Source organism: Nannospalax galili, unplaced genomic scaffold (assembly GCF_000622305.1).
Source record: "Nannospalax galili isolate Female #2095 unplaced genomic scaffold, S.galili_v1.0 scaffold120, whole genome shotgun sequence".
NCBI classification, from domain to species: Eukaryota; Metazoa; Chordata; class Mammalia; order Rodentia; family Spalacidae; genus Nannospalax; species Nannospalax galili.
In genome coordinates, this window is record NW_008350324.1 from 1,753,695 (window position 1) to 1,779,366 (window position 25,672).

The 25,672-nt window shown below is 37.6% G+C and overlaps 1 protein-coding gene across 1 annotated transcript in view; it reads left to right on the forward strand.

The window, feature by feature from the left end:
• Positions 1 to 25,672, forward strand: part of Med13l (mediator complex subunit 13L) — a 352,308-nt gene that overhangs the window by 177,971 nt on the left and 148,665 nt on the right. Inside the window, exons 3-4 of the mRNA XM_008847464.3 lie at positions 8,624 to 8,708; positions 20,122 to 20,205. Coding sequence (XP_008845686.2) covers positions 8,624 to 8,708; positions 20,122 to 20,205 — 169 coding nt within the window. The remainder of the gene's footprint in view (positions 1 to 8,623; positions 8,709 to 20,121; positions 20,206 to 25,672) is intronic.

The window sequence follows — 25,672 nt, forward strand, 5'->3', positions numbered from 1 at the left end:
TGAGGCCAATAACAATTACAGTTCAAATGACAGACAATTTATATTGTTGCTAGAAAATGAATGTATAGCATATGGAGACTTAATAAGACTCTCATCTCTCTGTCATAGACTGTCTAGCTGGCGTGCCACACAGCAGGTCTCAAGGAGACCTTAGTGTATCAAGTGTTCAAGTAGTCTCTGTCGCTCTCTTTCCCCTCCCCATGTTACTTTTGCTGCATTTGCTGTTTTAACCTGTCAGTTACAGAATAATTATTATGTCAGTATGGCTGACGGCTCATATAGGAAAAATATGCTGTCTCTTAATTAAAGGTGATTACAGTTTTTTCCTGTCTGTAGATGTGCTTATGTAACGAGAATGCATTAGTCTCAGCCTGATGTACGAAATGAAAGGCAGCAAGAAGCAGCACCATTGTTATCTTTCCAGGCGTGTCTAATGAATCGTGTTTCCATGTTCTCTTGGTCACGCTGTAGAGTACCCTTAGCCAGGGCTAAGCCTCCTGTAAAATGCCGTTTAAGATTATTGTAGCAAGAACAGAAATGCAGGATGAGTGGGGGTGGGGAGAATGCCTAGGAGACAGCTGCATTTCAAACAGCTACAGCTGCAGGGATTACTCCTTGTCATGGCAGTGACAGACAACTGTTTGAGCTTTAGTGTGGAAGGCAATTTGAGGACTTGCCCTGTCAGAATTTAGTAGCTCTCAAGGGTGTGTGTGTGTGTGTGTGTTCGTGCATTTGTGTTTGTTCATGTTTCAAATTAGGTTGTGTATGAAAGAGTGGAAGAAATACTTTTAATTTTTACTGTTTAATTCTGGGCAGTGTTGCAACTCAAAGGTTAAGTCATTTTGGACTAACATTATTTGTCTTAGAGGAAGTTTATTTGCAGCATTGATGGATTTAAGTGAAAATGCTGTAATTGAATCATACGATTTTTCCTTCTCAATATTTAATATTTTCTTGGTGCCTGGTGTGGTAGCTCATACCTGTAATCCTAGCACTAAGGAAGACTCTAGCTGGAGGATAGTTATCTGTTTGATGTTACCCTGGGCTACATAGTGAGCTTTAGGTCAGTCAGGGCTACAGTGTGAAATTCTATTAAAAAACAAAAATAAACCCCCATTTAATTTATAAAGCTCATGATGATCACTGTCCTAACAGTGCTGAGCTTTCTTTGTAATTTCTGACAGGTAGCTTTTTAAAATGCATGTAGCTGTTTAATAAATACTAGCCTTAAGTTGCTTTAAGTGTGTATGGTTATAAAAATGCATGCTCACAAAAGAAAGTCTGGAAATTATACTAAAAGATAAAAAAGAAAACCATCATTCCAGCAACCAAAGACAACTGTCAAGTTTGGTGATGCCCTTCTAGGCCTGTATTCATTTGTACATTTTTAAGGCATATTAAGAGTATATAAATAGTTTTAAAAGATAAAATGGTAATGATAATTTAAAAATTTCTGAAAAGACTGGTGACGGGGTACTCTTTGTTTTTAGAAGTCAATGGCAACATTACGCAGGATTTGTTTTTCAGGGTGTACCTATTATAGTAAAATGGAGGCCTGTTTTCTGTAGCAATTGTCTTTTGAAGGTCTTGCTCAGTCTATCTAAAAATTCTATGATCACCTTCAGTTGAAAGTTTTCTGGCTTTACACGGAGTCCTGTGATCCATTGAAATGCTAACGTGGGTCACATCTCAACTGTCAAACAATGCTGTGTAGAAACCATCATTAAAATTCTGGTTATCCTGCAGTTGGCAGAGGACCCATGCTGTTAGAGATTCCTCAGACATTATACTGATAAAATTACGTATCACAACTATGCTTTCTGTCTGTTGAATTTTATCAGTGTTTGTAATCATTTAAAGTTGCAGATAGGTCAGAACAAATGGAGCATTTCTATATAAGTCTTCTATTCTTAATATTTTCCCCCTGTTCTTTATTTGACCAATGAATTGACAATGGGAAAATTAAATCTATTTCTAACATAGATTTGTTAAGCTATAGCAAGTATTTTACACTCATGAGCAGCTCAAGAAATCAGTTCTGTAAGTGGATTGAATTTGATATAAATAAGTTCATTTAGTTATTAATGATTTTATTACAATAGATTTTACAAGGCAATCGAGGCATCATAACAGTGATCAATCAACGATACCATGTGTAATTGAACTTTTATGGGTATGATGCTGCAGTTCAGAATTAATGTGGTTTTGTTACTCAGTTTTTTGAGTCAATTTTTAAGAAACCAAATACATAAAAATTCACTAAGTATTATTCGATACAGCTGATAAAATTAAATTGATAAATATTGCCTTATTGAAATTTCTGCTTATCATTTTTAGGGAGTAGGTGTGATAATTTGGAAGTTTTATTTTTTTAGCAACAGTTTTATGCTTTGAACATAGTAGTTGAAAACAAGACAACAGACAGATTCTCAGCCCTGTTTTAGAGCTGCATTATCTTCATCGTGTCACTGAAAATCTAACAGACTGTCTTGTTTCATGTCCTTGCTTTAATCTATTTGCATTTCTGGAGTTTGAACGGAATTTAATTTTTAATAGTTTTAATGACTGAATGAGGAATACCATTCCCCCAAAGTGTCCCCCCTCCTCCAATAACTGCAGTGGCCATTGTGCTTGCTGAACTCAATGTTCTGGATAATAGGTTTCATTAGTTTTGATGCCTGAGGTAAAAAATCAGTAGGTGGGAATGAGAAGTGTTTTTGATGTCTAGACGCTCATTTCAGCTGTTGCTGCAATGTGATACATTAAAAGGAAATATGTATCATAGCTCAGAGGAAATATGTATTCTTTGAAAGTAATTCTACTTTTAAACTGTGTGAGGCAGGATGACCTGAAATTGAAAAGCTGGAGCTTGAGTTTCTTCATTGTTTCCAAGCTCTTGGCTCCTCCCTATCCTAATCCACTCTCCCTCCCTCCCATTCCCCTTCATGTAAGTGTGTCAGCTTCTCTGGAACGGGAAGGACAGTGTCACTAAGTCAGTGAAGTGGGTGCCGCTTTGAGATTATGCCATATCAACACCTTCACACCCTGAACCTTTTGTATGTTTTTTTTTCTTTTAAAGAAGCATATTAATTCTGCAAGAAACAATGTTTTAAAACTTGGGAGAAGTTATAAATTATGAGGATTTTGAAAAGTTATTTCGTTGCAATGCAATAACTCAGTAGTAGCAGTCTATTTAAAAATTTCCTCAGAAAACACCATCTCTTCTCAAGAATATTTATTCAGTACCTTTACAGTTTTTTATCTGATTGATGATTGCTGTATTTAAAATGGCCAAGTAACAGCAATTTAAACAAATTCTGTTCTGATTATAGATTTTATAAGTACCCCCCCCAACCCCACAAATAGCAGCTGTTTTCCACACTGAGCAGTCAAGGCTATGCTCTGCACCAAAAGCTTGATCCTTGCAGCCTACATTTCTAGTTTTTTTGTTTTTGGTCTTTTTGAGACAGGGTCTCCCTGTAGCTCCAGCTGTCCTGGAACTCACTATGTAGACCAGGCTGGCCTTGAACTCACAGAGATCCGCCTGCCTCTGCCTCCCGAGTGCTGGGATTAAAGGGAGTGCTTGGATTAAAGGTGTACGCCACCAAGCCCGGCTATGTTTCTAGTTTTGGCAGAAACATTTCTTCATATATTTCCTTTTGAGCCCTGGATCCAGAGTCAGAGATGTTGGCCAGGAGCATCTAGTGCGGTTTAGGGCGTTTATTCTTGTCCACAGTATAGATGAGGATGGGAAAGAGAATTGGTGTCTTAGCTTGTGTAGGGTATGATCATACTTGATTCCAAACAGTACTTGCATGCAGTTTCAGTGTTGAAAACTCTAATGCTGGTTTGCTAGCTGTCATGTATGCCTGCCTGTATGTAAGTGCACCCATAATTTGTCTTGTAGGTAATCTCTTCAAATGCCAGTGTTCAGTTTGATTCAAGATTTGGTTCAAATTTTGGTATGTAGAATAAAATATTTAAGATTGTTTTCTGAGTAGAAAACCAACTTTGACTATAAGCATTTAAAAAAGATTTTATTCTTTTTATTTTTATGTGTATGTGTGTGATGCCTGCATGTGTATAAGTGCACCCATGTTGTGCATTGCCCATGGAGATCAAAAGAGGGTGTCAGAGTCCCCTGGAACTGTAGTTATGGATGGTATTAGCTGTCAGGTGGGTGCTGGGAATCAAACTGAGCAATCAGTGCTCTTAATTACTGAGCCATCTCTCCAGCCCCGACTGTAAGCATTTTTATAACTAAGATTTTTATGCTTTGTGGTTATTCTGAGAAGTTTTCAAGGTAGTTTTTGCCTCACAGTCATGACCTGGCTTCTTAAATGTGTCCTAGATTCAGAGCAGGTGCTTGAGACATCATAGCAAAGAACTATTGGCCCAGGAAATGCTCACAAAATAGCTATGGTTAGATTTCAGATAGGCAAATTAACCCATAACTGAAATTGAAAGCATTTATTTGACTAGCTTTTCTTTTTGTCTTAGTTACTTATGATAATCTAGTGACAACTTTTGAGTCTCTAGTGTAGTCTATATAAGACCAGGAAATTTAAAGTTTATATATAATCCAAACAGCATATACTTTATAACCATCTGTACTAACTTTACCCTCTTACCCTTCTTTATCTTCTTCCTCTTCTTTTTTTGTGGCACCAGGGACCAAACTCAGGGCTTCATGTATGCTAGGCAGGTACTTTGCTACTGAGCTACATTCTCAGCTCTCTGTTTTTAGTTTTTAGACTATACTTCCTTTAAGCAGGAGTTGATTGCATCATTTTATTTTGTATTACTAGTTTTTTCCTTGTTTTCCATTAATTTGGTACTTTAACATACATTAATTCATATATTTATATGCTTACACATATTTGTATAGGAAAGAAGAATATAAGAAATTAATGAGTAGTTTTTTCCAAATATTTTCAGCATTTAAAAACTAAAACACTCTTCATAGAATGTTTATGTTCTATTGTATTTGCTTTCCATACAGAATTTAGTGTAAAATGTATGATTTAATAGTATACTGGAATTTGGGAAAGGCTACTTTAGTCTCTGGTTACTAAATCTTTTTGGTTGCTTTTAATAATTTATGATTGAGACTTAACCAGACATCTATTCTGTAGATTAAAGCAGTCATATTCAGTGTATATACTGTTATACTGTAACAATATAGTGGTCTGTTTATCTGTATTCAGTTCTTTAAACACATACTTGTATTCTTGATGGTCTACATCCAAGAGACTTGTCTCAAATAAGCTTATATAAATTACAGAAGAAAATGGTTGTGAATACAATTTACTATAATTAGTGTAGAGTTCCACGTTTTGGCCTAATATATTCAGTTATATAATCATTACCACAAACAAGGACAGTTTCATCACCCTCTGAATTCTCCCCCCCCCCCTTGCCTCTTCTTTCAAGACAGGGTCTCTTTAGCCTTGGCTAGCTTCGAACCTACTGTGTAGCTCTGGCTGGCCTCGAACTCACAGAGATCCACCTGCCTCTGCCTTCTGAGGGCTGGGATTGAAGATTTGTGCCTCCAGGCCCTGGGCCCCCCCTGCATTTTCTGCATTACTTTAAAAGCCAAAGCCCCATCCCAGGAAGCCATCATGAGTTTCTTATTGATACCTTAGGTTTGCCTTTGTTGAGATTATGTTAATGAGTCTTCTAGCAGGTGTCTTTCCAGTGTTGCTTCTTTCCACCAGCATAATGAGATTCATCCATATTTTGTATTATTGTCGGAGCTTTAGTTTTTAGGCATCTTCCGTTGTGTTTGATATTCCTTGGTTAGTCCTTCCCTGCTTGAGGGATATTTGGATGCTTTTCATTCAGTTTTGTGTAACTGTGACTAAAACCACTATAAATATTTGCTACAGTGTTTGATGTGAATGTGATTCTTACTGTACTTAAGTATGGACCTAGATGAACCCCTAGATGAACTATAGACCTGAGGAGCCCCTCAGGTTTTCCTGCTCTTCTTCACCAAATAGGTAGAGGTTTCCCTCCTTCCTTTATCACCATATGGTCAGTTCTGCAGTGGATGCCCACTGAGTGTCTTGTACTTCATTTCAGTTCTGACACTGTCTGCCTTGAGGTAGCTTCATATCCCCCAGGCTGAGGGCCTGGTCACAGAACTGTTCTCCACTTCAGATGCCAGTTAGAAGCCCAAGTCTATAAATCTAAGGGTTCACACAACCTTTTTCTTGGGTCTAATTAATTTGAGTTCATAGAACTCAAGAATAGCTTTTTAAAATATTTACTGGCTTACAAACAATATGCCACAGTGCTGGAGGATACCAGAAGAGGGTGTCAGACCCCAGGAACTGGAGTTACAGATGGTCGTGAGCTTCCATGGGGAGCTGGGGACTGAAAACAGGTCTTTTGCAAGAGTAGCCATGGCAAAAATTTTATTGTGAAAGTTATGCAGTCATAACTCTGGCAGCAGCCTAGTTTTGATTGTATGATTGTATTCTGGTTGAAGGAACCTCATCAAGTGATTGAGTTGGTCTTTCTGTGTTTGTGTAAGCACAGTTTATAGTGTTTACACAATGGCAGAATCCCCTAGCAATGCATTTCTCAACAAGTGTTGACTTATTATGATGCATGAAACGGGAAACAAAGAAAGCAAAATTAAGCAGATGACATTAGTAATTTTGGTTAGGAATATATTGGAACTTGTTAATATGATTTAATTACATAGAAAGGTTTGAATTATAAAGTTTTCAAAAAAGTGCTGAATTGATTTCACCACTTTGGACCAAAAATTCCAAATATGAGAGATACACTTCACCAGTGCTGGTTTGCCAGCACTCTATTTCTACAGCACAAATGACTGTTGTGCAGAAAGAAACCTGACCACTGGTCACAGAGGTCAAGAGTAATATATAAGAATTGGAGGGGCTGGAGAGATGGCCCAGCACCCACATGACAGCAAGCAACCATCTGTATGTAATTCCAGATCCAGGGGATCCAACATTCTCTTTGCACACATGTGGTGCACTTTCAAACATGCTGGCAAACACTCATTTCTTCAAAAACTTTTACACATAAAATAAAGAGCTGGAGTGAGCATATTGATCTAGTTTAGGAATTTCCAGCTAGTTTGCTTTGCTCATATTTGTTTCATATGTGCACAGTACTGATGTTTGATGAAAAAATAATCTCAGTTATTTTAAAGAACTCTTGTAAAAATCATGTCACTGATAATGCTGTAGTTTAATTACCACCTTCCCTCTCCCAGCGATGTATATTTACAATCTAGTTCCTCTTGAAATTGATAGTGCCTTAGGGGCAGTGAAAAATATTAAGAAAAAGTAAATTAATGTGTTTGTTTGTGATGCTAGTTCCCTTTCCCAGGCAGAAGAGGAATGTATGAGAGAAGACTTATGGTACTTTCTTCCCAGGATTTCAGCAGAGGCTGCATTTACTAGCAGTAGTATTTGTGTGTTAGCTATCCTTTGTTTCCTTTTCTCTAGGTCTATAGAACAGAGAACATGCCTGAAAAAGTTGGCCTGGGAAACTTTGATTAATTAGTGTTCCTCATGTAGGCTGGAAAATAAAAGTTATTTGATGTATCAAGGAAAAATATTTGTACAGGTCTATAATAAGTTAAAAACTGATAAAAGGTGTGAATATAGATATACTTTTACAGAAGTGTTCTCATTGGAGAATACGAGAATGCATTTTGGTCTGTGTATTGGTAATGTATTTAAAAAAAAAAAAGCACCCTGGGTATGATGTGTGCTTTAATTTCCAGAGTTTTCTCTGTTATTTTTGACAGAGAACCTTCCCCCCTCACATACAGCTTCAAATTTCCTTTTTTTTTTTTTTTTTTTTTAATTCTCTTGAATTTAACTCAAACAACTTACAAGGAAAATAGCTCTTTGGCAGGCATTTTATACTTGATTACATAGTTATAAAAAGAAAAATAACTTCAGAACTGCATGAACATTATTAGTCTTTTAGATTCTTTCGATGTTAGAGCTACTTGCGAGTCAATGGTATAACTTGCTTCAAAGACAAATATAATTTCCTCTAAAATGTCAAGCATTTACAAAATTAGAAATTCAGGACATAAATTTAACATTATAGTGAGAATTAATTTCCTAACAGTTTCCCTGAAATTATGCCTTTAAAATCTTATCTAGATATGACTATCATTTAAACAAATACGTGTAATTCATGCATTTTTGGGAATTGTCTCGTCTTTATTTTCCCTTGAAAAAATAGATCACAGTCTTGGTATTACTTTATGACTTCTTTTATTTTTAAGTAGAAATTTCTCAAAATTAATCTTTGACATTTGGAAGTTATTTATGGAATATCTCACATGACTTGAGTTTTTAGGAAGCAGGAAGGAGAGCCTTGCATGGGAGCATTACCTCATGACCTGTACTTCCAACACTAAAAATCATAGTATTTTCTTTGTATGCATTTTATAACTTTGGGAAAGTATTTAACTTCTTTTCTCTGTTTCAGTATGAGGTTGAGACAAAATGCTTTGAATTAGCTCATTAACTTTGTTTTAGAAAAATGTTTCAAAAGTTTCTTTTTATTTGGATGTCCTTTTTACTGGTTCTTTTTTTTTTTCTTTTTTCTTTTTTCTTTTCAGTTGTGGAAGAAGGACTCTGGGAAAATGGCCTTTCCTATGAATGTAGGACGCTGCTCTTCAAAGCGATCCACAATCTGTTAGAAAGGTAAGAAAAGGAACAGCACCACAGTGGCTTTGGAACATCCAGGAGCATGGAGTACCAACAGCGCTCTTATAGACAGTGTTTCCATTTGTAGTGTAAAACACAGATTATATGAATCTCCTCTTTCTTTTTATGTTGTGTAATTTCAAATTTAGAAACGTTTTAAGAATAATGTACTAAACTTCCATATAGTCCCTCCTTACTCCATGTGTTTCTTGTTTTTTTTTTTTTTTATTTTTATAGTATATTTCTGGAGTTATTCGCAGACTCATGATTACTGTTTTTAATCTATGAGTATTTAAGTATATGTTTCTCAAGGACAAGTATATCTTCTCTTATAAGCGTAGAATCATTAAAAATAGGATGCATAACATTGATAAAATGATGGTAACTAACTCATGATTTAATCAAAATGTTATTTTTACCATTTTGTTTCTTGTGACATAACTCTTTAAGATCTAACCCATGATAATATTGGTTTTAGTTTAGTTTTCTAACCTCTTTAAATTCAGAAAAGTTCTTTTTCCTTTAGTTTTCTTCTTGACATCACCATTTTTGACGAGTTAGGCCTTGACTCTTCACATTGAGACAGGTTTCTCATGATTAGAATAGGCTCATGCTTTTTAGTAGAAATGCCATAGAAGTGATGCTGTGTCCCATTCCATGTGTTGTGGCAGCTGGCACACAAAGCCAGTGTTACTGATCATGTTACATTTTGTAATCACTTGATTGAAGTAATGTTCTCTTGGTTTTTTTCACTCTAGATTAGGATTTTGCTAATGATGGCCAGTCCTGTATCTGCTGTAATTTGTGGCCATGAATTGTATAAACCTCTTATCCAAATTTTACCTACTTGCTTTAGTATCAATCGATAGTCCTTGTCAAAATCATTATTGTCATTATGACTGTAATGTTCATTTTTAAATGTCTTCATTCTTTCTGCCCTTAGTAGTTGGTAATCTGTTGTAAGAAAGAGGTTTTCATCTTTCTACAGTCAGTCAGTCAGTTATCAGTCAGTCAGTTCATCCTTCAGTCCTTTCCGCTCCCTTTCTCCCTCCTCTGCCCCACAGATATACATTTACACACACAAACTAGTTTGGATTTTTGAGCTGGGCATGGTGACACACACCTGTAATTCCAGAGTTCCAAAAGCAGAGGTAGGAGGGCCACAAGTTGAGGACTAACCTGAAGTACATACGCAGTTTAGTGTACACTCTGAGATCCTTTCTCAAACATCTGGATTTCTGGATTTCTGTTTTATTCTCTGGAATGTGATTCAGTGTATCATTTATTTCGACACCTAAGTTCTTAAAGATCTGGCCAGGGAAAGCTGCTTGTGGTGTCCTTGACAGAGTCTGTCTTTGTGGAGCATCCCCTTTACCTTCTGAGGGTGAGAGACAGATGAGTAAGGATAGGTTAGTTAAGAACTTCCATGGGCAGAACTGCCCACTTCTTTTCCTGAGTCTGTAGCTTATACTCTGAGGTAATCCGAACTAGAATGCCATCACAGCACCAATAAGTTCGTTTTCCAGCTGTCTACTAAAAAACATAGGTGATAGATACCAGGGGACTATCACTATAGTGAACTGTACCTCAAGTGGCATCATTTCAGTCATTTAAAGAGATTCTCCCTACCCAGGTTCTCTATTTCTTTTGCGCTGTAGACCCTAACTCTGTGATTTGGGTAGACCATTGACACTTTCCTACTAAGGTGTCTTGTACTTGAAGAAGCATTGGTTTTAAGACAAATAATCATACACAGTTCTTTCTCCCACTGCCAAATAAGTTAGAACAAAATACATACAAATTCCATTCAGGAAAACACAGAAATTTTACTGTTTGCACAATCCTGTGTCAAAAAAACAAAAAACAAAACAAAAAAACAAAAACAAAACAAAAAACAGTCTTATATCAGGAATGGACTTTTAAACACAATTTTAAAGTATATAGAACAAAGCATCTTTAATTTTTAAAAGACTATGCTGTCTTTTATTTCATGATTTATTCCTTCTAGAAAAACAGAATTTGTGACTTTTTTTTCCAGCATTATGTTCTATTTTATTTATTTGTTTAGTTTTTCACTTAGGTTGAACCTAAGTTTGAGTGTGCACCAGAATCACCAGTTGGGTTTAAAAAAAAAAATGTTTTATTTATTTTTATTTTATGTGTATGAGTGTGTTGCCTGCATGTATGTGAGTGCACCTGTGTTGTTCAATGCCACGGAGATCAGAAGAGGGCTTCGGTTCCTCTGGACCTGGAGTTAAGGATGGTTCATAGCTGCCACGTGGGTGCTGGGAATCGAACCTGGGTCCTCTGCAAGAGCAGTCAGTGCTCTTAACGTCTGAGCCATCTCTCCAGCCCCCAGCATTGTGTTTTAAATGAAAGCATTTTTCTTTGTTGGAAGAAACTTAGAAGAACAGAAACTGAGAGGAAGGAAATGTATGATTTTCCAATTCTGGGCTTGGGGGAAGGGGGTCAGAGTTTATGATAGAAACTAAAGCTCAGATCAGCTTGAATTATTTTAAAGAAAATTAATTGTGCTACATAATAAAATTTGGAGTAGATTTAAAGACCTCTGGGTCTCAGTTTGATTGAGAGCCTGCTCCTTGTCAGTTATTTTAGCCACATCAGCATTAAATGAGGAGGCTATGAGTTAAGTATGGGGTGCTGGGCACCTTGAATTTTTGTTAATGTGTGTAATGTATGTTGTGCAATCCTCATAAATTGTTAATATCAATAATTGTTATTTTCCCATGGATGTTGCTATTTTCTACTGTTAGATTTTCATTCTTTAAAGTTACATTAGAATAGTCCCAGAATAGTCTATTTGAATATTCCTTTAGGAATTAATTTTGAGAGAAGTAAGCAACTTCTGTTTTTGAAAATATTTAATCAAGCTTCCTCACTGATTTGTTTGGATAACTTGAGGTTCTTCTGAAAAATTTTGCTAATCCTTTTGTTCTGTAAAATAATTTTCATCAAACTTTAAATGACTATATTTTATGAATGAAAATTACTGTACTCATGAGGCAGAAAAGCATTTTAAATGGTGGTTGCTAGTTCTTTTAATTCATTGTCAACAGACACAGGAAGGCTGATTCACATTTGCCTCTCATTTTTCCATCATTTAGAGATCATTTGCTATAACTTTTTCATCTGTTTGCAATCTAAATTTGTGACATAGTTTGGTACCTGTTTCCTAGCAGTTGTCTGCTCTGCTTTTCTGTTTCTGCTCAGGGAAGAACAGCCTAGTTTTCTAGTGTGGCTACTCTTGAGTTTCCAGCATGAAGATCAGAACTGATGTTCCTAAAACAGAAAGTCTTAGACCAGCTTGTTTGCAGGGCGTGTGAGCTTCCTAAATCACTTTTTATTTAGTTTATGTCTTAACAAAGATTGAACATGTGATTTTTTTTCCTGCCTTTTTTTTTATAAAGTGTAAAGCTATGTTTAATTAAATGGGAATTCTGTTTACAAACTTAATAGTCCCAGAATAGTTTATTTGAATCCACCTATAAAAAACTCTCACTTGTACCTGAGAATGGATCACATGGAAAAGGCTGTGATGGCCATACAGCGTGATGCCATTGCAGTGATTCATTCAGAACATTCTCACTGCAGGAATTAAAGTGAAACTGTCAGTTTCACACAGAAGATGGTTTCATTCTGGGTTACTACTGACTGGTACTGAAGTACAGCTATATTATGCTCTATAGACTATTTTAAACTGTAAGATAATATGGCTTCAAAAGCTTATAATTTCTCTTGTCACTCTTCAATGTTAAACAGACTCAAGATTTTTCCTTCCTTGTTTGTAGTTCTAATACTGAGTTCTTCTCTATCAGCCTTCCATATCTCTGTTTGGTCAGCCCCATTCTTTGATTGCCACTGGCGTACTGTAAATGTCATGAGTATTTCATGAGGTATTGCCGCTGCCTATTCATCAGTCAGCTTAGGTTCAGTGAGGGTAGGTTCAAGTATGCTGCATCAACACAAGACCAAGAAGTCCCCCTACCTTGCAACAGTCTGCTATGCTTATAGTACTTTCCTGCTGCTCAGTCCTCTTCCCTTTGGCTTTATACTGACCATGTGGGTTCTGCCTTGCTTGTGGGGTTCCTAGTAGAGAGCAAAGAGCACTGATAAAACAGGAGATGAGAGCCTGTGGATGTGTCTGTTCTGAAGTAGTATATAATGTTCCTGCTCATATTTCATTTACCATGACATTTGCCACAAGGCTTAAGTAGGTGATGACAAAGTAGGAACTACCAATGAGAGATATCAGAGTCACATGACCAAACTTGATGTCAGTGGGAGAAAGTATATCTAATGATCTCTCTTCCAAATAGCTGCCATTTCAGACAGTGAAACACAGAAAAGTTTCTGAAATTCAAGAATATGTGTGTGTGCATGCACGTGTGTGTGTGTGTGTGTGTGTGTGTGTGTGTGTGTGTGTGTAAGCTTTGAGCTATATTGGCTTTTTGCAATATTTTCTTTGTGACTTCTTAGAATTTCAGAATGTAACACTATCAGAATTTGGTATTTAAGATCATTTAGTCATGATTATTTTCCTTTTCTTTTGAGAAAGTACTTCTTACTTTTTACAAAGGCCAATTACCTCTTTTTGGCTAAATGCCCAGGATGATAAAATACCATTAATTTAGTTTTTATTTATAGAGTCTCTGGTAATTTGGCCTCCCCCTACCTTCTTCTTGCACATATTCTTCTCCCTCTGCTTTCTAATAAGGTATGAGTTCAGACTGTTCTTTACCAGTGAGGTTTTGTCTCGTATTTACTGATTTTCTCAAAGGTTTCTCTGGGTAATTCAACTTTAGATTGTCTTATATTCCCCATTGATAGAAAAATACTTTGTGAAAAGATTACAGAAAACAAAAATGTTCAGTCATTTTTCAGGAGTTCCTTCATGTGATAACTTTCAGTATTGGAGATATATTGACTGTTTCCATTATTATAGTGGATGTGAATTTTATGATATTCCAAATTCTTATTACCTATTATTATGGTAATGAAGTAAAAAAATTGGAAAACAACCAGAGAATGTATGTAGTTTAAAACCTCAAGAGGTTTTTTTGTTTAAAACCTCAAGGGTTTTTATTATTGCCTATGTGATTTGTATTACACGTGCAGCTCACCTTTGCCACATTGTAGAAATACCTAAAACATGTGGCATAATGCTGTCAGATTGACACTAGGTATTGTGGTATGCTTTAGCTTTAATTTTAATTTTTTTAAGGTTTTAGAGTTAAGCCCCTAATTTCTATGAGAAACTTGCTTTTGTCCTCTACACTTCTACACTTCAATACACTTGTGTGTATTAGGAAGTCTGTGAAGCTGCATGCTCTGTCCTGTCTATTCTTGTCCAGGGAGACTTTGATCTGTGGCTATTGGACATTGTGAAGTGTAGTGGCTCTGCCTGGTGGTGCCCTGGTGCTGCTTTACCTAAGGGGCTGCCAGTTGATAGTTTATAATGTTGATGGGAATTTGCCTTTGGCCAAAAGAGTGTTTAGTATTTGGAGATTTTACTTGGAGTGTAAGTGGAAACAATGTGGAGAAAATTGGAATTGTACTTAAAAATAAATTCATAGATTTTGAACTTTCCATTTATTATGGTATGGTGATCTAGTAGAGGTGATTGTAGCCATTGGGCACCGTCCTTGACCTTGGAGATTTCAGAATAATATATGTATTCAATAGAGCACAGTGGTAGGTGCAGCTATAGTTGAAGAAACGATTATATAACTTTGAACCATTAGAGCTCTTTGGCATCATATGATAATGAGGGGAAGAAGTAAGTAACCAAGGAATTCCCATTTTATGGAAATGCCACCCATGTGCAGTTCTTTGACAGAAGTAACGTTAAGTCTTTAGATGTAGGGTATATTCTTTAATGGGGGATAAAAGAGAAATGTTAAGACACAAGTGACTGAAAGCATATGTCTAATTGTAAATATCTAGAAAGTTTTCCGTGGTCAATTGATCAATCATTCAATCAGTCAATCAATCAATCAATCAATCAATCAATCAATCAATCAATCAATCAATCAGTTTATTTAATATTTTTAGCACAGAGAAGGCTTAAGACTTTGACAACCCTCCTTCTCTCCCTTTTCTCCCTCTTTCTATCCTACCCTCACTCCCTTCCCAGGCCAGGGTCTCATTATATAGCCATGGCTGGCCGGGAACTCACTTTGTAGACCAGACTGTCCTCTAACTCACAGAGAGGCTGCCTACCTCAGCCTCCCAAGTGCTGGAATTAAAGACATGATCCAGTGACTTTTTGTAATTAAAGAATGGGATCAGACAGTAAATGGAATAAGAAGATACATACTTATATACTTGTGTGTGTGTGTGTGTGTGTGTGTGTGTGTGTGTGTGTGTGTCTCACCACTCATAGTTCTTTGGAATTGCAGTAAATAGAATGCACAGTTCATGGGAGGCTAGGCCTGTAAAAGAACCCAAGCTTCAAGAGGATGGTAATTAGATAGGCCTTGACTGGCTATACCTGGTTACAAGAGTCAACATGCAAGTCCAAGGTAGTGAAGGTACAGGGAACCATTGGGAAAGGGTTCTTCATCTCCTCTACTGTAGGAGTTTGTTTTGCTTGTCTGGAACTAACTTGTCTATATTTGTGAACAGTTGAAGTGGTGAGGTGAGGTAAGGGTTTGACACTGGTGAGGATGATTTGTGTGAAGGTAGACAGAAGGCAGCCCGTGTGAGCATCCCTGAAACTACATGGTTAAAGTTAAGGTGCAGCTTAATTGAGAGTATGGAAGAGAAAACTCTGTGCTTGGTCTTTTTAGTCTCTGTAAGGAGTTGGATGGAGCCTGTGGTGGTTTTCCTTCTGTATTTCCCACTGCCCCATCTGGGAAGTGACTTGCTGAGTTAGTCTGTGGCTGCTGCCCATAGCGCTTGTTATCATAGTCAGGTCTGCCAATGACTTTGAGACTGATAGTGGGCCTTGCCAATTTTGGAGTTGCACACTGTAGTTAAATTATTCAGAGCCATATGGCACAGCATAGAAACCTTAGGTGTGCACAGAGACACATGAAACTTCATTTTATTTTCATTTTTCGGCAGATGTTTCATTTCTTCTTGAAATAGTAATCTTTGGGAAGAGATGGAAGATTAGGAAGAGAAATAATTGTCTAGTACCATTGCTTAAAATTGTGTAAATCTGACTGTACGGAATTGTCTTTCAAGATGATGTTGAACTGCTTTAGAGAATTATACCATCTTACTAGTAAAGAAGTACTTTTGAAAAATCCAGTGATAACTAAAGCTACTGAATAGGCAAAGTTAATTGATAATATATACTCAGCATCTTTATGGTGATATTCTGAAACAATTTTTGGCAGATGGAATGGGACTGTGCTGGGTTGAGTTGTAAAGTTAATATAAATTTGATTCCCCCCCTCCCCTGAAAAAAGAGAAAAGGGGGATATTTTATTTTCAGTATTTTTCTATCTTAGAACTTACTTGGAACATTTGCCTAATTATATTTTTCAGATATAAGTAATGCAGTTAGTATTAGTGTTAGTCTTCCTGAACGTCTTAGCAGTGATGTGATTCCTTCCATGCTGAGTGTCTTATAATTTTAGGCTGCGTTGGGAAGTGATAGGCTTCAAAGAAGTGAAGTAAGTAGATTTTTCTTCTTCACTGAGTGTCTTATTGTTGAGAAAACACATACACAAGAAAATTCGAATATAAGGCTACCTATGATTAGTGCTTAAAGCGAGAATACATTACATTATGAATAGTCTTTAGTATGTATAACATTCATGTGTCCGCTACTTATTGAGCATTTACCAGAGCAGAATATAAGTATGTTGCATCATAGGTATTTATTTATTTATTTTTATCTTTTTTTATCTCTTGAGACAGAGTCTCCCTATAGCCCCAACTGGCCTGGAACTCGCTATGTAGACCAGGCTGGCCTAGAACTCTCAAGAGATCCTCCTGCCTCTGCCTCCTGAGTGCTGGGATTAAAGGTGTGCACCACCTTCATAGGTATTTAAATGTGTGTATAATATTCACCAACAGAGTAGTGAAATATTCGTTTATAAATGCAAGAGAAACCGTAGGCTTGATCTGAGAGTGGAAAGCTCTGAAGAATTTAAATCAGAAGATGAAGGATAGGATGGTAAAGGGATTCCAGGGTTAGTAGCTCATTAGGGTAGTGTTCAATATGTGAATTTTTGACCTAGGATCTCCCTCAGAGTTGCAATACTTTAAGGAATTGTATTGTAGGGGACGGAGAGATGGCTCAATGGTTAAGAGCACTGGTGCTGTTGCAGAAGACCTGGGTTCGAGTCCCAGCACCCACATGGCAGTTAACAACTGTAACTCCAGTTCCAGGAGATCTGATGCCCTCTCAGATTTCCCTGGGCATTGCATTACATGGGTGCACTTACACACATGCAGGCAATACGCTCATACACATAAAAATAAAATAAATGTTTTTTAAAAAAGGAATTGTAATCTTTTGGATGCAAAGTTTATAAGAGCTTTTATTAGGGTTTGTCTTGGTTTCATTTTTTTAAATGTAAGTCTATGACCCCCACATGATTGAGGGCCATGGACTACTGTGATCTGCCATTGAATTAACGTATTACCAGGCACAAATTTGGTCATAGAACACTCTTCCATTTCTTCCCGTGGCTTAAGTACAAAAGCATCAGGTATCAGCATTTGTGTTGTGCTTAACTCTGGAAGAGTTGTGTGTGACTCTCCTACCCCATCCCAGTACACACAAAATAAGTAAACACACTGCTTTATCCAGTATAATGCTGTGTTCTAGTCTTTCCTTTCACTGTGGAGGAAATCACTTACCACATAGAACTGATTAGCAATTAAAAATCAAGTAAACCTAATAAAAACTCTTATAAACCTAATAAAAGCCATTATAACCCTTTTTTGGAAACAGCTTTAGACTGAAGAATCAGTAGTTTTCATGGCTGGTTTTTATATTAATGATAATAGCTTTTTGTTGATATTTCCTGACAAATAATGATCTTTGGTGGGGAACTTCAGGAGATATATTCACATGGATTGAACTCTGAGCAGTGCCATTAGCTTCTGAGTAGTCTTGACTCTGCTGCTCCTCTGTGCTCTGAACTGTTTATTTCTAGAGTGAAATCGGTGAATGCAAATTGTGACTTTTACTTTGTAGAAGGGCAGAGACTTTGAAGTATTCTTTTAAAATTTTTTTTACATATTGACCTTTACTCATTGATACCTTATTTTTAAATTGTTTATTTAATAACCACATATTTAGAAGAAGCATTTCATTACAACAGCATTGACATATTCAGTAACAAGATACCTTAGTTTAAAAAAATATTTTCTAAAGCCCTGGATTTCCATAAATATATACTATGAATTCATATTTTCTGTTACTGAATAATGATTTTAAATTATTAAAGCATTTATTACAAAATGAATTTAAGGTGCTACCGATGAGGTGAGGCTGTGTGCACAGAAAACAGTTTGGTGTTTGATAATGTGCATGTAGTTGGCACCATTGCTTATTTTCTTAGTACTGTCGACTTTAAGGGATTCCTTAGCAACAGCCTTTAAAAAGTAAAGAAATGCTTTCACATTAATTGACCTATAAGATGTACCTGGGTTTAAGGAAGGAGGAAAGAATTCAGGAAATACTATGTAAATGTGTCCTGGCTCTATGATCAGATGTCCTTGGATTTGATCTCAGTTCTGCTATGGATGTCCTGGGACCTTGGCTAGGTGACATTTTCTCTGTGCCTTAACTTCTTCATCACAGCAGTGGACACTGTAACACCCATCTCCTGTGACTGCAAGAAGGAAGTGAGCAGGTGCCTGGCAGTGAAAGTGGGTGGAAGGTGATGGCTGTGGTGGTGGCGGTGGCAGCAGCAGCAGCAACAACAGCAGCAGCAGCACCAACTGCTAGTAGGAGTGTGCGGAGGAGCCTGATGCTAAGCTCTGCAGCTCTTAGAGGCAGTGTCTATTTTTGTGTCGTCAGCTAATGCAGTGATGAGCCTTCATGCTGGTGAACAATCTGGGAATACGATTTCAGTTTTGCTTCTTGTGTACTTTTCCTTGAGTATCGGTTCCATTGGTTCTATTCTAAATTTAATGTACTTGTGCATTTAATTTGTAAACATGAAATCGGATTGAGTTACTCGTGCATTTAATTTGTAAACATGAAATCGGATTGAGTTACTTTGGAAATTACTTTTTTTTTTTTTTTAAACTGTGAAAAAGGGAGGTTGTTCACTTTCAAAATAAATCCAGTTGAAGCCAGTGACATTTTGATGTAGCCATGTTCTAAATTGACTCTGCCCAAAGGGAGTTACATTGTGGCCAGAAACTGCTGCCATTTACTAACCCATTTAACCTGTAATGAGTTGGATGAGTGATTGAGCTGTTTCCATCCTCCTTGATGGTGTGGGAATTACAGGCAAAAACCAAGTGCGGAACTGCCTGAGTATTGTGCCAAGAATTATTCTATAGCTTTTCATTGATAAGACAAACCTCGTACAGAAGAGTTGTGTGCAGCATTCTGAAAGTTTTTCTTCAAAGTATGGAACATTTTCATTGAATAATATTGAGAGAGCATTGTAGTTCATCAATTTCAGAATGCCCATTTTCCTCCCCATTTTTTATATTTTTTAAAATCAAGAATACTCATTGTAGCATCTCAACCAGTGGGTAGATCAGAGTTACGATAGAGTGTCATTTGCCTGCGCATGAATGAACTTGGTCATAACTGTATTGTCCATTGGCTTAAATTGTATGCACTACTGGTATTGAGTTGGGCTCACTTACTATTTATTTAACATGTCTTCAGAAGAATACCCTGTGACTTGACATTGAAACATGCAGACATGGAATGGAGAGAGAAGGGAGGCACAATTGAGACATGAGTGAATCCTGGCTGCTGAAGACACAGCTCTAACTCTTCACTTTCTTGCAAAGCTTTTCCATGCCCTCAGAAGGGAAACAAGCATCCAAGTAGATGATGAGTGGTGCTATGTTGGATCACCAACCAACCAGCCAACCAACCAACCAACCAACCACCCCCCAACCCCCCTGCCCACCCAAATGTAGCTTGGAAGAGTAGCTGCGAGTTCCTGAAAAATGCTGTTTCTGACATTCTTAGTGATAGTTCGTCTGTGATCTGAAGTACTAATAAGGCAAGAGAGGTTTGGGAAATACTTCAACTAATTTTTGTTTGTTTATTTTTTTTTCCACAGGCATTAAAAATATATGCCCAAAGGTAGAGTTGTTTCTGTATAAGAAAGCATTTTGACAGTTTAGTGGTGCCTTTGTTTTCATTTGTGTATCTCATCTGAGATTATTGACAAAGTGATTAGCTTTTTTGTTATTGGATCTATAAAAGTAATTCTTGATATGCTTATTTTAGGTGCCTAATGGATAAGAACTTTGTTCGGATCGGAAAATGGTTTGTTCGGCCCTATGAAAAGGATGAAAAGCCAATCAACAAAAGGTCAGTTTTTGGGGTGCTCTTGGTGCTTTGCTTTTTTCCCCTAGACTACAACTATTTTTACAGTGAGTTTGAAGGAGGGTATCAGTGTATTTATTTCTTAATACTAGTTAGTGGTTTACATGTCCTAAAATAGATTCCTGGATCATTGTGCTATTAAGTACTGCATTGTTTTGTTGAATATTAAAAATTAACTAGGAATAGGATCATTCGTATATTTACATCTAAGTTACTCATTACTGCACTGTTTGGAATTGAGGTATTTAACTTGCTCTTTTCATTACCCTTCCTAATCTCTCTTCCTTAAATTGTTACTTTGTATGACTTTAAAGAATAAAGTGAGTGGTGAAAATGTGTCAGCTGATGGCTCCTTATCATAGATTAACATATCCTTGACCGCTGTAAAAGGAGGCCTACAAATAGCTTCTTTTCATGCCCCTAACCTTTTAGCCTAAGCCGTTATCAGTGATATGTGTAGACCTTGCTACTAATTAAGCATGCAGTTTTAAGTAAATGAAATCAGAATAAAAAAATCCTTCAAAAGTTGACTGTTTACTTTTCTTACCTCTGATCATAGTAGTTTTATTAGGAATCCTAGGTTGATTGAGAGTACTTAATTTTAAAAAAAAGCAGGATATACAGGGTTTTTTAGTTTAAAAATTTATTTTTGTTAATTTTTTTGATATTTTTATGTAATAAAAAGTAAAAGTCCTCCAGCGTTTTTAGGTGTCATATCAAGCATAAACTGCACAGTAGTTTTAGGAATGCTCTTTGTAGTTCGTTTTGAGTCAGACATTCTAATAAATAACTTGGAGGAAAAAAAAGTAAAAGTCCTTGGGGCATCTGTCTGTCTGTCTCTCATGCAGGACACTCAAGTTAATGGGGAAGAACAGGGGGCCCAAGTCTGAGGTTATAAATAGTAGAAAATAAAAGATCTTCCATCTCCAGTGAGGTAATATATGAAAGGATGGAAGGGACAGACTGGTTGGGACCCCGCAGGGGCAAAGCAGGAACCTCCCCACCCCTGCTGGACCCCAGACCTGCCCACTTCAAGGACCCCCTCCCATTCAAGGTGCTTGGTAGGAATTCCCCAGCTCCCCCAGGGAAAGGGGTTTGGGAGGAGGGGCTGGGACTGGTCCTAGCTGCTGGGGAAGAGACATCACTCTTCCCTCCACTCATGGAGGTCTCAGGTCTCAGCCAGGACTATCTTGAGTTACCAGGGGGGTGGAAGGGGAACTGCTGGGAGGGATGAAATTAAACTGGCTGGAGGAGAAAGAGAAGAGAGCAGGAGCCTTAGAACCCGAGCAGCTGTCCCTCTGTCAATGTGTCCAGGGGGCGTGGGGGTGTGGGGAGGAGCCGCCTCCTCCAGGAGTCTCCGGGCTGCCAGAAGCACAGGTCAATCGCTGTTTCCTAGTAGGCCAGAACCCTTATTCAGGTGCCCAGATCAGCCCTCCAGACCCTGGTTTTTACAAACTTTTTTCTGTTTATTTGTGTGTGTGGTATGTGTTTGTTGCTGGGCATGGAAATCAGGTCTGGGTGCCCTTAGCCACTGAACTCCTTGCCCAGGGTACACAATCTCAATTCTGTTCTACTGTCTGGGCACCTTAGGGTGAGGGACTTAGTTGCTTACTTCCGGAAGCTTCAAATAAGTTTTAAGATGAAAACTTACGGGGCTGGAGAGATGGCTCAGCAGTTAAGAATGCTGACGGTTCTTGCAGAAGACCTGGGTTTGATTCCCAGCACCCACATGACAGCTAACAACTGTTTGTAACTCTAGTTCCAGGGGATCCGATAGCCTCATCTGTCCTCCACAGGCATTGCACAACATGGGTGCACTTACATACATGCAGGCATAACACTCAAACACCTAAAAATAATAAGTAAAATAATTTAAAAAGAAAAAGAAAACTTATCTTTTGGTGAGAGTTTCCGCTGACAATTCCTGACTCTTGGAACCTTTACTCTCTTAACATTATTAAGTATCAGAGATTTCATTAGTAGCTGTCTCTTGAGTTTGTCTCTCTTAGTTTTAGTAAAGTAGTAGTTGAAAGGTCTCAGATTGGGGGATTCAGAGAGACATTGAGCTGGATTCTTAGAACTGTAGTTTATTAAAAGAGTTATTGCTGCATAGATAGATAGATAAACCACATGGCAGGGGCTCAGAGGAGAGAGAGTTCAGGCCCCACACCAGAGACAGACAGCAGACAGGGGCTCTGGATAGAGGAATCAGAGCCTACGTTTGCAGAAGTAGAAGTCTCTTCTTACACCTTTTTGAGTGTGGGGGTGGTTTCACAGAGCAGTCTGCAGTTAGGCTCTCTCATTCCCAGGCAGGGGTCAATAGGTAGGGAAGGGGATCGGGAGCAGGAAACTCACTTCTTTGGGTGAGGGGGAGAGATCCTGACACCTGGGAGTCTGTTAGCTTAGGGACTCAGATATAGTGTTTCTGTACATGCCTGTGGATGTCTGTGAGAGAGGAAGACTGCTGCAGGGAGGACTGAGCAGCAGCTGGAGTTTAACATGACATTCTTAAAGTTGTAAGATCTTATTAACCTGACCTAACTTAGGAAAACTTTGAATCTGTTTTTGCAGTAGATAAATTGAGGACTGGTAATAATTGTTGCCAAATCACCATGAACTTCTTTAAAGTATTTCTTCATTTCTTGTATACTTAACTTCCTTTATGATTAAAAATGTTTATATACAACTTAGGTTATGTTGTACCCAAAAAGGATAATGCTTTTAGAAAAGAGTAGTGTACATGGATGTGTGTGGTGTGATGATGTTATACAGATGCTCTGACAGAATAGGACTTCCTAGTATTTGCTGTAAATGGATGGCTGCAGACCTCTGTACAGCAGGATTATTTTTAGACCTTATATTCATGATTGAATGTGAAATTTTGTTTTCTTATGGTTCAGAACTGATATATTTCTGAAGAGATCATAAACAGCTAGAAGAAAATTTAGACCGCAGGTGAATTTTAAAAATTGGCACTAGCTATAAAAAAACCCTATTAGGCATGATGACCTGTCCTTTGTGTTTGACTCTCAGTGGTCAATTTTGGATCACAAGTGTAGTGCTAGAATTAGAATTAGAATAAGAAATTGGGTTCATACTCCATTCACGTCCTTACAAGTTTGATTTTAGCCAAGTTGTTGAGTTTTACAGAAATTAAGTTTTAAAGTTGTTTAGCGCATGTGTGGTATTATATATGTGGGTTATGTGTTCAGGTTCCTGTGTACAGTGCAGTGTGTTCAGGGGAATCTGAGGTTGCTATCAGGTAACTTCCTTGATTGCTTGCCACCTTATTGAGTTAGGGTTTCTTAACCTAATATGGCTAAACTGGCTGGCCAGTGAGCTCTGGGGTTCTCTCCCATCACACCCTCATGTGCCCCCCCCCATCCCCAACCACTTGGGTTACAGATGTGCATGCACTCTTGTGCCAGGCTTTCACATGGGTGCTGGGAACCTGAACTCAGGTCTTCATGCTTGCACAACAAGCACCTTACCTACTGAGCAAACTCCCTGAGAGGAACCTTTATGTTTCTTTTCTAATACTGTTTAAAATAGTTGTTAGAGGATGGGTGTGGTGGTGCACACTTTTAATCTTGGCTCTTGCGACACAGAGGCGGGTGAATCTCTGTGAGATCGAGGTCAGCCTGGTGTACCTAGTGAGTTCCAGGCCAGCTGGGGCTACAGGAAGATCCTGTCCAAAAAAAAGTTGTTAGTTTCTTAGAGGGTGTGTGTGTGTGTGTGTGTGTGTGTGTGTGTGTGTGTGTGAAAATTGAGCTGATTTACGAACTGAGTTAAATTAATTTTTCATAAGTTTTTTTTGGGGGGGGGTTGTCTGTGGCATTGGTGGTGGTATTTATCTGTTTAATGACCAAAAGGGAGTAAAATTTGCTGCCTAGAGCTTAACAAATAGAATGTACAGATAAATATTAGAAATGTTCTTATCTGATGTCATGAGATACAGATAATGGGAATATACTGTCCTGGTTTGCTTTATGTTGCTGTTGCTGATTAAAACACTGGCCAACAGTAACTTGGGGAGGAAAGGGTTTAGCTCACTTCACAGCTCCTAGGTGAGCCCTATCACTGAGAGAAGTCAGGCAGCCACTGAAGCAGAGACCATGGAGGAATGCTGCTTACTGGTTTGATCCCCTTGGCTTGCTTAGCAACCTTTCCTATACATCCTAGGCCCACCTACACAGGGGTGGTACCTCACACTGTGGCCTGGGCTCTTCTATATCATCCAGTAATCAAGAGGATGCTTCACAAATAGGCACACAGACCAATCAATGGAGGAAGTTCTTCAACTGAGATTCCCTCCTCTCATGTGTCCTCTCACTGACAAAAACTAACCAGTAATATTTAAGTGTAAAGAATGTAATAGATACTTTTATTTACCATATTAAATATTTATCTATGTATAGTCTTTGGACTGGGATTATAGCTCAGTGGTAGAGCATATCTTTAGCGTATACAGGGTCTTTGGGATCGCTCTCTAGTTAAACACCGCCCTCCCCCAAAAGGTGTTTATCACAGTGTATATTCCAATGTGATCCATTTTGATAGCAGATACAGTCCAAAAGAGAGGATAATGTTTGCCAGAAGATTTGTTCAGGGTAACTCTGAAAAGATGTACACACATTATTTATTATTGTATGTATTTGACCAAGTTGATTAAAAAAAGATAGTTTATTCAGTACTTTTCTCTTTATTGACATCTTTTCGTATTCATATCCTTGGTTTGAAAAATAATAAATAGGGCTGGATGTGGTGCTGCATGCCTTTAATCCCAGCACTTGGGAGGCAGAGGCAGGCAGATCTCTGTGAGTTCAAGGACAGCCTGGTCTACATAGTGAGTTCTAGGCCAGCTGGGGCTATAGGGAGAAATATTTAGTTTTTCTTGTGTTTGAAAAAGCCCTTTTATCCAAAATATACTTAAGAGCAAATCAATGAAAACCAATTTTTTAAAAAAAGAAGTCATTCAGACTTTTTAATTTTTTTTTTCTGCTGGAAAGATATTTGTTTCCTGATTTACTTTAATTCTAGCCTATATTTTATTGCAGAATTTTGCATCTGTACACTTTAGTCTTTGAAACTCCTTTAAGCAAAATAGTTGATTCTCTTAATAATGTGGGTCCTTTAATCTTTTTTCCTCATATCAGTTATACAAAACTAAATTAGCATAAATATCACCTTGCTAATTCATCTTCTCAATTTATTTGCTATTTACTTTCTCAGAGACACACCTGCCCTCAGTGATTTTTCTAAAGAGCTTCACGTATTTCTCATATATTATAATTACTTTTTTTTTTTTTTTTTTTTTTTTTTTTTTTAAAGAGCATGGGAACGGAGTTGAAATAGAAAAGGCTCACTATTTCTTTGGTGTGTGTGTGTGTGTGTGTGTGTGTGTGTGTGTGTGTGTGTATGGTTTTTTTTCCCTAATGCAGTAAAAAAAATG